The 12734-nt window shown below is 40.4% G+C and overlaps 1 protein-coding gene and 1 long non-coding RNA gene across 2 annotated transcripts in view; one reads left to right on the top strand and one right to left on the bottom strand.

The window, feature by feature from the left end:
* The window catches only part of LOC135201548 (uncharacterized), an 83021-nt gene that overhangs the window by 14162 nt on the left and 56125 nt on the right, over window positions 1-12734 (bottom strand). The gene's annotated exons all lie outside the window — the stretch shown is intronic.
* The window catches only part of LOC135201547 (rapamycin-insensitive companion of mTOR-like), a 144617-nt gene that overhangs the window by 92199 nt on the left and 39684 nt on the right, over window positions 1-12734 (top strand). The window contains exons 17-18 of the mRNA XM_064230544.1: window positions 5931-6174; window positions 8752-8914. Coding sequence (XP_064086614.1) covers window positions 5931-6174; window positions 8752-8914 — 407 coding nt within the window. The remainder of the gene's footprint in view (window positions 1-5930; window positions 6175-8751; window positions 8915-12734) is intronic.

Here is a 12734-nt window from a genome sequence, read left to right as displayed (position 1 = left end):
AGGAAGACGAACGAGAGAGGGGACTCTCTGCTCAGAGGGATAGAAGCGAGAAGGGCTCTCCTTCGAAGGATGACTTTTCTAGAAGCGGCCAAACGTTTCGATAGGACTCCTGGATGATAGAAGCCCTTTAAGTTACTCGAGAGCTCATGATAGGCTTTCCTCAAGGGAGTCAAGCGCCTCTCCTAGAAGGTTCCAAGATTCTAGGAAGAACCTAAACATGGGTTCGCGCCCTACTCCTGGAAGAGTATCTAGAATGGACGCTTTCCAATCTCCTAGCAGGCGTCAAGAGCCTGAAAGGAGCCTAATCTTGGATTCGCGCCCTACTCCTGTAAGACGATCAAGAGTAGGCGCAAGCTCCTCTCCTCAAAGGCAGCAAGAGCCTAAGAAGAGCCTTGCCAGGGATTCGCGCCCTACTCCTGGAAGAAGATCAGGAGTAGGCTCTTACGCCTCTCCTCGTAAGATTCAGGAGCCTGAAAGGAGCCTCTTGTCAGACTCGCGCCCTACTCCTGGGAGTCACAGAAGAGTAGGCGCAAGCGCCTCTCCTCACAGGCGCCAAGAGCCTGAAAGGATCCTGACTTTGGATTCGCGCCCTACTCATAGTAGGCGCTCGAGAGTAGAAACGAGTGTTTCACCGGATAGGCGCCAAGAGCCTGATGGGGAAGGTAGGGCCTCTAGATCCTCTCCTATCAGGTTATCAAGAACCTGTGGAAGACGGCAGAAAGCGGAGGTTTTTTCTTATTTTGCCGAGGAAACATATCTCGGGTATTGAACTGGCGGCTTCATCTGGCGAACTCTTGAAGGATAAGAGTCGCATACCTGCCAGGACTTCTTCACCTAAGAAGTCTCCCTCTCCGAACGTAACCTTGGAGGAAGTCTCGGAGGAGGAAGAAACGAAAGAAGTAGGAATCTCTGATTATAAGAGACTTTCATCATTACTACTTCAGGAGTTTGGGGACTCGCTGTGTTCGGCTGATCCTCCTTCTCCAGGATCTCTGCTATCTAGTACTAAGTTGGCAAAATCCCCCTCTTTTGTCAAGATGCGGCCAACTCTCTCTATGAGAAAGGCCATTAAGAATCTGGAGAACTGGCTCCTGGTTAAGAAGGAGGCAGGTAAGACGGTGTTTTTGTGCCCTCCATCTAGATTAACAGGTAAGCCGGGTGTCTGGTACGACACGAAGGAACCCATGGGGTTAGGCCTTCCGGCTTCTGCAAACGAGGATTTTTCTGCTCTGGTGGACTCATCTAGAAGACGTTCTCTACTGTCAGCTAAAGCGTCTTGGGGAATGTGCGAGATGGACCATTTACTCAAGGGTCTATTTCGCACATTAGAAGTCTTCAACTTCATGGATTGGGCTTTAGGAGCTCTAGCAAAAAGAGCGCAGGATCCGGAGTTTGTGACGATGGAGGTGTTATCCAGTGTCCTTTCGTGCCTGGACAAGGCAGTCATGGATGGATCCACAGAAGTAGCCTCTCTCTTTGGAGCAGGAGTGCTCAAAAAGAGATCAGTGTACAGCTCGTTTCTCTCCAAGTCTGTTTCTCCCTTACAGAGAGCCTCTTTGCTTTTTTCCCCACTCTCGGAATACCTGTTTCCTCAGGAGACAGTGAGGGACATTTCTAGGTCACTTTCGGAGAAGGCTACGCAAGATCTTCTTGCCCAGTCCGCCAAGAGGCTTAAACCTGCTGTGCCGATGGCTAAGAGAGAGGAAGCAACGAATAAAGTGTCCTTCCAACAGCCCTTTCGAGGAAGAACAACCTCGAGACCCGCACTTAAGAGTAGAAGGCCTTTTAAGAGAGGACGATCTTCTCGAAGACCATTCTCAAAGCTGCAGTGAGACAGGAGTCCTCCAGACTCCAGTAGGAGCCAGACTTTTGAGGTTCGCGAAGGTCTGGGCTCAGAGAGGGGCGGACAACTGGTCCCTCTCTATCCTCGAGAGAGGATACCTGATCCCCTTCAGGGAAAAACCTCCCTTAACCACCACTCCAAGGGAGTTAGCGGCAAGATACAGAGATCCTTTAAAGAACCAAGCACTATTACATCTGGTGGAACAGATGTTGGAAAAGAAGGCTATAGAAAAGGTATTAGACATTCAATCTCCAGGCTTTTACAATCGCCTCTTTCTGGTACCAAAAGCCTCGGGGGAGTGGAGACCAGTGCTGAACGTAAGCGCTCTGAATCACTTTGTGATCAAAACAACATTCACAATGGAGACGACGTCTTCAGTTCTTTCAGCGCTAAGACAAGGGGATTGGATGGTGTCATTGGATCTGCAAGATGCCTACTTTCATGTACCCATTCATCCCTCGTCCAGAAAGTACCTAAGATTTATGGTACAGGGCCAAGTATTTCAGTTTCGCGCCCTTTGTTTCGGTCTTTCCACAGCTCCCCAAGTTTTCACGGGATTGATGAAAAACGTAGCACATTGGCTGCATTTAAAAGGAATAAGGATATCTCTGTATCTCGACGATTGGCTGATTCGCTCTCAATCCAGGGATCAGTGTCTGGAGGACCTAAGATCGACGTTGGATCTGACTCAGTCCCTGGGACTGTTAGTGAACCTCGGGAAATCCCAGATGGATCCCCAGCAAAGCATTGTCTATCTGGGGATTCTGATGGATTCTCGGGGTTTTCAAGTGTTTCCGTCCATAGAAAGACAGGAACGGTGCATTCTAAAAGTGAAGACCTTCCTAGAGAAAGAACAATGTTCCGCGAGGGAATGGATGAGTCTTCTGGGGACCCTCTCCTCATTGGAACAGTTCGTTTCTCTAGGGAGGCTTCACATAAGACCACTTCAATTCTTCTTGAAGGAGAATTGGGACCAGAGGAATCAGGATCTGTGGGAATCTTTTCCTCTGTCCAGAGGAATAAAGGAAAACCTCAGCTGGTGGTTAGAACCAGGCAGACTAAACGAGGGACTATCGCTGCAGTTACCGAACCCCTCCCTAGTGTTGTTTACAGACGCTTCGGAAATGGGATGGGGGGGGGGGGGCGACGTTGGGCCCGAGGGAAGTGTCAGGCACCTGGAGTGGGGAACAGGTGTCCTGGCACATCAACGAGAAAGAGTTAGTGGCAGTGCATCTAGCTCTCAGACAGTGGGAATCCCAAGTCGCGAACTCAGTGTTGCAGGTAAATTCAGACAACACGACAGCTCTAGCCTACATAAGAAAACAGGGGGGATTCACTCCCTCTCACTGTACAAGAAGGCGAAGGAGCTTCTTCTATGGTCAAAGGAGCGGAACATCACGCTCTTAATGAGGTTTATCCAAGGCGAGAAGAACGTCAGAGCAGACTTGTTGAGCAGGAAAGATCAAGTCCATTTCCACGGAGTGACCCCTGCACTCAGAGGTCTTGCAAAAATCAGATTTTGGAGCCTATGGGGAAGGTCAAACATAGACCTGTTTGCAACTCATTGGAATGCCAGGCTGGAGAACTACTGCTCTCCGATTTCGGATCCAAGGGCAGTAGCAATAGACGGCCTCCTCCTAAATTGGGAAGGAATAGACGGCTACGCTTTTCCTCCTTTCAAGATCATAGGAGACGTCATAAGAAAATTTGTTTTGACGAAAGGAGCGAAATTGACCCTAATCGCCCCATTTTGGCCAGCTCAAGAGTGGTTCACAGAGGTACTGGAATGGATGATAGATTTTCCAAGGTACTTTCCTTTACGGAACGATCTTCTCAGACAGCCCCACTTCGACAGATACCACAAAAACCTCCCCGCGCTCGGTCTGACTGCCTTCAGACTGTCGAAGGACTCGTCAGAGCGAAGGGGTTTTCACGCGCGGCTGCAAAGGCAATTGCAAGAGCCAGGAGACCTTCAACTGTACGCGTGTACCAGTCTAAGTGGGAAGTGTTCCGAAGGTGGGCCAGGAATCAGAATGTATCCTCTTCCAGTACCTCTTGTGACGGAAATAGCAGATTTCCTGTTGTATTTGAGACAAAAATGTAACCTTGCAGTCTCGACTATAAAAGGTTATAAAAGTATGCTTTCCTTGGTGTTTAGACATACAGGACTAAACATCACGGATGACAAGGACCTACACGATTTGATTAAATCATTCGAAACTTCGAAGTCCAAGACAGCTAGACCACCCAGCTGGAACCTGGATGTGGTGCTAAGGTTTCTCATTTCAGACAAATTTGAACCTCCCAATAACTCATCGTTTAGGGACTTGACTAGGAAATCTATTTTCCTCTTTGCATTAGCATCAGCTAAAAGAATAAGTGAACTCCAGGCTTTAGAAGGCACAGTGGGCTTCAGGAAGGATTCTGCAGTGTGTTCATTTAACCCCCTATTTTAGCAAAAAATGAGGAATAACCTTCTAAGCCTTGGCCAAGGACGTTTGAAGTTAAAGGATTGACTTCCCTGGTAGGGAGAGAGATAGAGAGAACCTTGTGTCCGGTAAGGATCCTCAAGTTCTATCTAGAGAGGAAAAAGCAATTGGGAGGAAACTCAGAGAGCCTTTGGTGCTCAGTAAGAGATCCGAGAAGAACGATGTCGAAGAATGCACAGGCATTCTTTATCAGAGATATTATTACAGAAGCACATATTTCCTGTGAAGAGGAACATCTCGGACAGATGAGAGTTAAAGCACATGAGGTCAGAGCCGTGGCAACCTCCTTAGCTTTTCACAGGAATATGTCGTTACAGGACTTAATTGGATCCACATATTGGAGATGCAATTCTGTGTTTGCGTCTAACTATTTGAGAGATGTACGTGTGACTTATGATAAGTGCTTCTCTCTCGGACCTTACGTGTCTGCGGATTCGGTGCTGGGACAGGGGGCTGAAACCAATCTAGCTTAGTTTAGATAGATTAGGAATTTTAATCTTGTGGTGTTGTTTTTTATGGTCGATTGAAAGTGGTCAGGGAAAAGTACCACTTTCAAATTGTAGTGTATAACAAAGTAGTGTGGTCAGGTGGTCGAGATTGGTTGTTTCATGCTCCTTATAATGGTTTGGACCTAGGCTCTGTCTTGTAAGAGGGTTAGTCCCTGTTGATATGACAAAGGTGAAGGCTCTACCATGTAAGTGGGATAGGCCCCATTGGTACGATCCGAAATAAGGCTCTGTCGAGTAAGCGGGCTAGCCCCCATTGACATGATCCAGAAGAGTTCTCAGTGACAGGTCTCATCCTCACTGGAACTCTTGAGGCAAGCAGACTCATAGACAGTACTCATGAAGTCTTTTGCCCAATAAGGTAGGAATCAAGGTATTTAAGTTATTTATAGTACTACAACAAAAGTTGTTTTCCCCTGTTTTTGAATGCTATTCATATTGAGTAACTATCTCTTACCCTCCTCCAAGGGTGCCAATCAGCTAAGTATATATCTGCCGGGTAAGTTGCATGTGTAAAAATGAAATTGTTAAGATACAATAAAGTTTTACACATACTTACCTGGCAGATATATACGTTTAATGGCCCACCCATCCTCCCCAGCGGCGGTAGGGGGTGATCACCTGACCTACCTGTAGCGTGTGCCGCGAGTTTTGAATTCTGTCGGACGTCAGAGACATTAGCTAAGTATATCTGCCCAGGTAAGTATGTGTAAAACTTTATTGTATCTTAACAATTTCATTTTTTGTACAAAGATATCCATTGTAAACTCTGATGCCCTCTTCCCTTCCTCTCTCACATCAGATGAAGGTTTGCACCAGTTCAATGAGGAATACTGATAAGGGCATCAAGTGATAAAGAGTTGGCTGAACATAAGGGGTGGAACTGTTCATTCTGGAACTTTTTACTCTTGCGCAATTTAAAGTAAATTTTGTGATGAATGACTGTGTATGAAAAAATTGTTTTATTTTAAAACTTATTGTTCATTGTGTTAGCATTATGAATGCACAATTGGAATGACAAATTGTATAATAAAGAATGTAAAAGTAGATCATGAATTATAAATTATGTAAATATGTTATATTTCTTTTCAGATTGCTAAAAATGCTAATGTCTCCACTTCGCAAGACATATTTGAACTCAAAGTAGCAATTTGGGCAATGGGCCATATTGGGTTGAGCAGTGATGGAGCAGGATTCCTTAGTTGTGAGGGTGTACTTCCAGCGCTTACTCATTTGGCTGCGACCTGTCCTGTTTATTCAGTCCGTGGGACCTGTTTCCATGCTCTTTGCCTGATTGCAACAACTAAGGATGGAGCAAATTTACTCAGGAAATTTGGTAAGATTTTTAATGTCAATAAAAAATTTGTCTGCATATTCATTTACCGTATATTTCAGCATATAAGTCGACCCCCCAATTCTGAGTAAATTTTTATGATTTTAACTTATATCGGGTATATTAGTCGACCTATAAAATGTGAGGCCAACCGTACTCTCAAAATAAGCAGCAGGGTAAAACGTATCATATAAAATAACCTGAATGTTATTACGGCACATATGTTGCTCTACTTACCATAAGAAATACAGGTAATATACTCGGTATATTAACAAATCTGTGTAATATATAAAAGATGAATACTGGCAAATATGATTAGAAATGACGAAATGAAAGATACGTTACTCGAGTGTAAACAAACAAAGCGCTAACTAACACTCCATAACAGCTGCGTATATAGCATGTATGTACAAACTGCCACTCAAGTTAATGTTTTGATTGGATTGTTAAAACGACGTGCCGGTATTTTATTATTGACCATTGGTTCTTCTATGGCATAAACAGGCTCATTTGAGGGAAAACGAACCTGCAGTTGATTCACCAGATTCAAACTGTGATCCTTATGATGAAACCGTGAATGATAATTTGTTTGATGAATTGTTTAATTCAAGTGATGATGACTCAAGTAATTTTGAAGGATTTTAAATACATATTTACTATTAAATACAATTTTTTTTTTTTTTATTTAAAGTGATAAAGATTTCATACCATAAATGTTTTTTAACAATACCCCAGTAAATACAAAACTGTCAGAGTGAATGCATCCTTCTCAATTACTGTACTACAAATGGCTACGCAATATTAACGCTTGCTGTGCGATTGGGGTTTCTTCAAATTACTTTGATTTTTTTCATTTTATTTAAGGTAATGGATGTTCTAATGTATTATTATTGTCGCATTACAGTGTGAAATATTTTGATACTGGTATTTACATACATAATTACCTCAACAAGGCTGTCATTGTTATTAGCCAACTGTAAAGCCTGGATTCCTGTACCAATATGCCTAAATAATAAAGATTCACTTTTTGTTACCGTTAGATAAGTCGACCCCCTAATTTTTGCATGATTTATTGGGGCTAAAGGGTCGACTTATACGCTGAAATATACGGTATTTCATTTATTCTGGAAAGGCATCATAAGATAGAGAGCATGCATAAAAAGATAAAGGAGGTAGTGAGAAGGAAAAGAGTAACGAGAGGTAATGTGATTAAAAACCGTGAAGGAATAATTGTGATGGAAATTGAATAGGTTCCTGAAATGTTTGGAAGAATATGTAAAGAACCTTTTTGGAGATAATAGGGGTGAAAAACCGAGACTACACATACCTTTGCATGTACGTGATATACTAGACAATGAAGTAGTCGGTGTAATTAAAAGTTGTTCATATACGAAACAAACCTTCGGTCTTAACATTAGGATAAATACTCAGTCCCAGCTGGAAACCGGTAAAGTTTAAAATAATTGTGTACACAAGGGACTATTAGCATCTGTGCTTGGTCACGAGACGTGTGGAGCCACCCACATACCCCTCATTAACTCGTGACCCCGTTAGTTATTTTCTTACCACCTTTAAGAGAGGACGTGCTTGCTCCATCCTTTTAAAGCCGGTTTAGTTTACCCCCTGTTGTTTTCAATTTGTTTTTTGGAATTCCCGGGTATGTGAATATGAAGCCTTCTCATGCTGCGAGACTACCTGGATATCACAAGAAGCAGATAAATGCCCTGATGTTTTCTTCGGCGATTTCGACGTCGAGGTACTCATCGTGTAGTGAGTCATAGGTGAAGAAACTCTTAAGGTACAGTTTATTCGTTACCTGTGCTTTGGAAAATCTTTTAAGAATATGAAAACCTTTTAACAAATAACAGAATTGGAACTCAAACAAGAACAAAAGCTCTGAAAACGTATGTGTAGGTCCACCCTCATATATAGATCAGAGAGCTGGACAGTCACCAGGGAATTGAAAGCCAAGTAGTGGAGATGTGGTTATATAGAAGAATGCTGAGAATATCATGGACAGATCGAGTGACAAATGAATTGGTGTTAGCAAGAATTGGAACACATAGAGCCCTTCTAAGAGAAATAAGGAAGAGACAAATGAATTTTGTTGGACATATAAGAAGTGAGAAGATACAGCATTTGTGCCTTACTGGAAGGCTAGAGGGGAGGAGAGCGAGAGGTAGACAGAGTAAAATACTTGGACAGCTTGGGTGGAGATTATACTGTAAATCAACTAATACAAGTGGCTAGAGATCGAGAGAGGTGGAGTCAAATGACCGCCAATGTCCAAGACACGGCACTTTGATAGATAGATAGATTCTATGGTTACAAGTAGGGTTGCTCGGGTGATTGATAGGTCTGAAACATTCAAGATAATTAGTCTGTGCTTCTGCCTGTTGAACTTGACTGCTATTTCTTAGCTCTTCATGGATTGTCACTGCTGTTCTAAGAGCTTCACCTGTTATCACCAATATTGAGAATTCCATCAGTGTGGTTAAACAAAGGCTTACAGTAATGCTAAAATATTATTGAGTACTGAATTGTCATTACGATTATTACAGTATTATTACTATTTTGCAGGTTGGGATAGTGTACGACGTCATCATCATGAACGGTGGCAGTTTCTGGAAGAGAATTTTGAAGGACTTCATGCTCCCACTTGTGGCCATGCTGATGAGAATTATATCAATGTTAGAGGTCACCAAATGTCGGAGAGTGACTTTGATGATTTGGAAGTATCAAAGTAAGACTTTATGATCTAAAATGTGTTCTGACTGAAAATTAGTTTTACAGTAGTATTTTATATTTTACCTATCTCAGGTTACAAATATTGCAATGAAAGTTTTATCTAAAACTGAATTCATTGTCTTAGTGTACTAGTTGGATTTTTAATAGTACTGTCTAGTTTCTGAATATCAGGGCATTTTCCTTTAGTAATGTTGTAAACAGCATAGTCAGCTGTAGTGCACTTTTGTCTCTTATTAGAACCTAAAAAATGCCTATGTTAGAAGACTTACAAACCATAATGGGGAAGCTGTTAAAAGTTAAGTTACCATGCTTTTGCCAAAAATGTTTTATAGTAAAAATAATAATATATATGCTTGGCTAATTTTTGGGGTGCCATTGTAAAAGCTGTATAATTTATAGAACGCTCATTGTTAAGCATAAGGTTTTTCAGCAGAACAACCTATTAGTCCCTCTTATCAAGGAATGTCCAGATCAAATAAACACTTTCTCTCTAAGCACCAGATAAGTCTCAAAGATTATGCTGATTTTCTCTCCCTATTCATGTACATAATATGCATAGTTGCTAAAACTTTAAATGCAGTTTCACAAGTGGAATTGTATATTACTTTTCCCACACAATTGTATATTTCTTTTTCTTGTGGAGGAAACATTTATGGTGATTTTTATCATCCTTAGCATGCATGACATAAACCTTTTATATCTAGATTGAAAAACTAACTTGGTACAGCTAAGCTATTGAGTGCTACTTTCTTTTGGAATGCATTTGTATATATATACAGTGTTCCCCCCGTATTCGCAGGAAATGTGTACCAGACACCCACGCGAATAGCTCAAACCCGCGAATAGTTAGAACTCCCCTCTAAATATACCTATATCTGCCTATCTTGCAAGTTCAAATACCAAATGTCTACTTAAAGTATTATCCTACATCAAATATACCATTGAATTGGTATTAATAATATCATTTTAAAGTCATCGTAAACATTTTACCATTAGAAATATATAAACAGCCAATAGCAGAGAGAGAGAGAGAGAGAGAGAGAGAGAGAGAGAGAGAGAGAGAGAGAGAGAGAGAGAGAGAGAGAATAACTCCTTACGAAATGAACGTCTGTAGGCAACACTTTTTTCCCCTCCCATAAATACATATATTTCTCCAGAGAAGAGAGAAAGAGAGGGCTGTGCAATTATGTTTGTCTGTCTATCAATTCTTTTGCTGAGAGCGAGAGAGATAAAAGAAGGAAGAAACAGAAACACCAAATGTATACCGTATGTCACATCCTGCATCAAATTTACCTTAAATTATTATCATATTACTGTATTAATCTTAGAGGTTGTATTAATATAATTTCAAAGTAATCCTAAACATTAGTACCCTTAAAGGTATATACTTACATACGTACTTATAACACTTGCAGCCAAGAGAGACAGAGTTACCACTATGACAAGTATCTTGTGGAGAGAGAGAGAGAGAGAGAGAGACCTTACCTTACAGACCTTACATCTTGTTCGGGTTGCCCCAGGTCCCTCAGTGTGAGGCACTCTAATGTCTACCAGAGAGTTGCTAGTACATCTTCCGGTATATTTGCATCTTTCCAATCTTGGATGGTCTGGGATGCAGTTTAGATATTTGTCGAGCTTATTCTTAAACACATCTACGCTCACTCCTGATATATTCCTCAGATGAGCTGGCAACGGATTGAATAGACGCTGCATTATCGATGCTGGTGCGTAGTGGATTAATGTCCTGTGTGCTTTCCTTATTTTTCCTGGTATATTTTTGGGCACTATTAATCTACCTCTGCTTGCTCTTTCTGATATTTTTAGTTCCATGATATTTTCTGCTATTCCTTCTATCTGTTTCCATGCCTGAATTATCATGTAGCGTTTCTCTTCTCCTTTCCAGCTATATAATTTTAAGAATTGTAGTCTTTCCCAGTAGTCTAGGTCCTTAACTTCTTCTATTCTAGCTGTAAAGGACCTTTGTACACTCTCTATTTGTGCAATATCCTTTTGATAGTGTGGGTACCATATCATATTGCAATATTCAAGTGGACTACGAACATATGTTTTATAAAGCATAATCATGTGTTCAGCTTTTCTTGTTTTGAAGTGCCGTAACAACATTCCCATTTTTGCTTTACATTTTGCCAACAGAGTTGCTATTTGATCATTGCATAACATGTTCCTATTCATCATCACACCAAGGTCTTTAACTGCTTCCTTATTTGTGATGGTCTCATATTAGGTCCCTTATATGCATATAGCTTTCTTTCTCTGTCTCCATAATTTATTGATTCAAATTTATCAGAGTTAAATACCATCCTATTTACCTCTGCCCAATCATATACTTTGTTAAGGTCTCTTTGTAGAGCGTTCCTATCTTCATCACAAGTAATTTCTCTACTTATTCTTGTGTCATCTGCGAAACTACTCACTACCGAATCCTTAACATTATTGTCTATGTCTTCAATCATAATAACAAACAGTATTGCAGCTAACACCGTACCTTGCGGCACACCAGGGATATTACCTTGGCTTCATCCGATTTCCTCGTGTTTGCAATAACTATCTGTTCTGTTGTGTAAAAATTCTTTTAACCATCTTCCTACTTTATCCACGATATTGTGTTTTCTAATTTTCTTCGCTAATATATTATGGTCTACTTTATCAAAAGCTTTTGCAAAGTCTAAATAAACCACATCTGTTTCATTTCCGCTTTTCATATTTTTGAATATGTTCTCACGGTGGACTAACAGTTGGGTTTGTGTACTTTTTCCGGGTACGAAACCATGTTGTCCTTTATTAAACAAATTATTTTTTATTAAATGTTTCATAATATTTTTCTTCATTACCCTTTCATACACTTTCATTATATGTGATGTTAGACTCACAGGCCTCCTTAATTACTTGCCTCTAGTCTTGATCCACTTTTGAAAGTAGGGGTAATATACGCTAATTTGTGCTCATCATATATCTTGCCTGTATCTACACTTTGTCTTAATAATATTGCAAGTGGCTTTGCGATAGAATGAACTACTTTCTTTAACAAAATAGCAGGAATTCCATCAGGCCCTGCAGCAGCTCCATTTTTAATTTCATTAATAGCCTGCACAATATCAGCTTCATTAATATCTATGTCAGCTAAATATTCACTATTTTCATCCCTTACTTCTATATCATTATCTTCATTATCTATTCTAGGGGTGAATTCTCTCTTATATCGTTCTGCCAGTATGTTGCAAATTTCCTTTTTTCATTCGTAATCTCCCTTCAATTCTCAGAGGGCCTATTTTTTCTATTCTTCTTTTATTCATTTTCTTCGCATATGTGTATAAATAGTTTTTGGGGTTTTGCTTGATATTTAATAGGGTTTTTTTCTTCCAAGTCCCGTTTTTCATTTCTTTTGATTGTATAATCTTTTTTTCTGCATTTTCTATCTTACTTTTTAGTTCTATAACTTTCCATGCATTTTTTTCTTTTGCAAGACCTTTTTTTCCACTTTCTGATTTTCTGGAACAAGATTCTTCTGTCTCTTGGTATGCATGAATGATGTTTACTTTTCTTCTTCGGTATATATTTTTCCACTATTATCTCCAATATTTTATATAATATCTCCGTATTTACCCTTATGTCATCACTTACGAAAATGTTATCCCAATCTTTGTTTAATTCTTCATTAATTTCTGACCATTTTATATTTTTACTGTAGAAGTTGTATTTCCATATCCTTCCACTTTTTCATTTCTTGCTTATCTCTATTTTCACTTGCTTTGGAATGAACTGTTAATTCTATGACATTATGGTCTGAAATACTC

This window comes from Macrobrachium nipponense, chromosome 28 (assembly GCF_015104395.2).
Source record: "Macrobrachium nipponense isolate FS-2020 chromosome 28, ASM1510439v2, whole genome shotgun sequence".
In the NCBI taxonomy this organism is placed as follows: Eukaryota; Metazoa; Arthropoda; class Malacostraca; order Decapoda; family Palaemonidae; genus Macrobrachium; species Macrobrachium nipponense.
The sequence above is the reverse complement of the archived record's forward strand: the minus strand, read 5'-3'. Positions and strand labels throughout refer to the sequence as shown.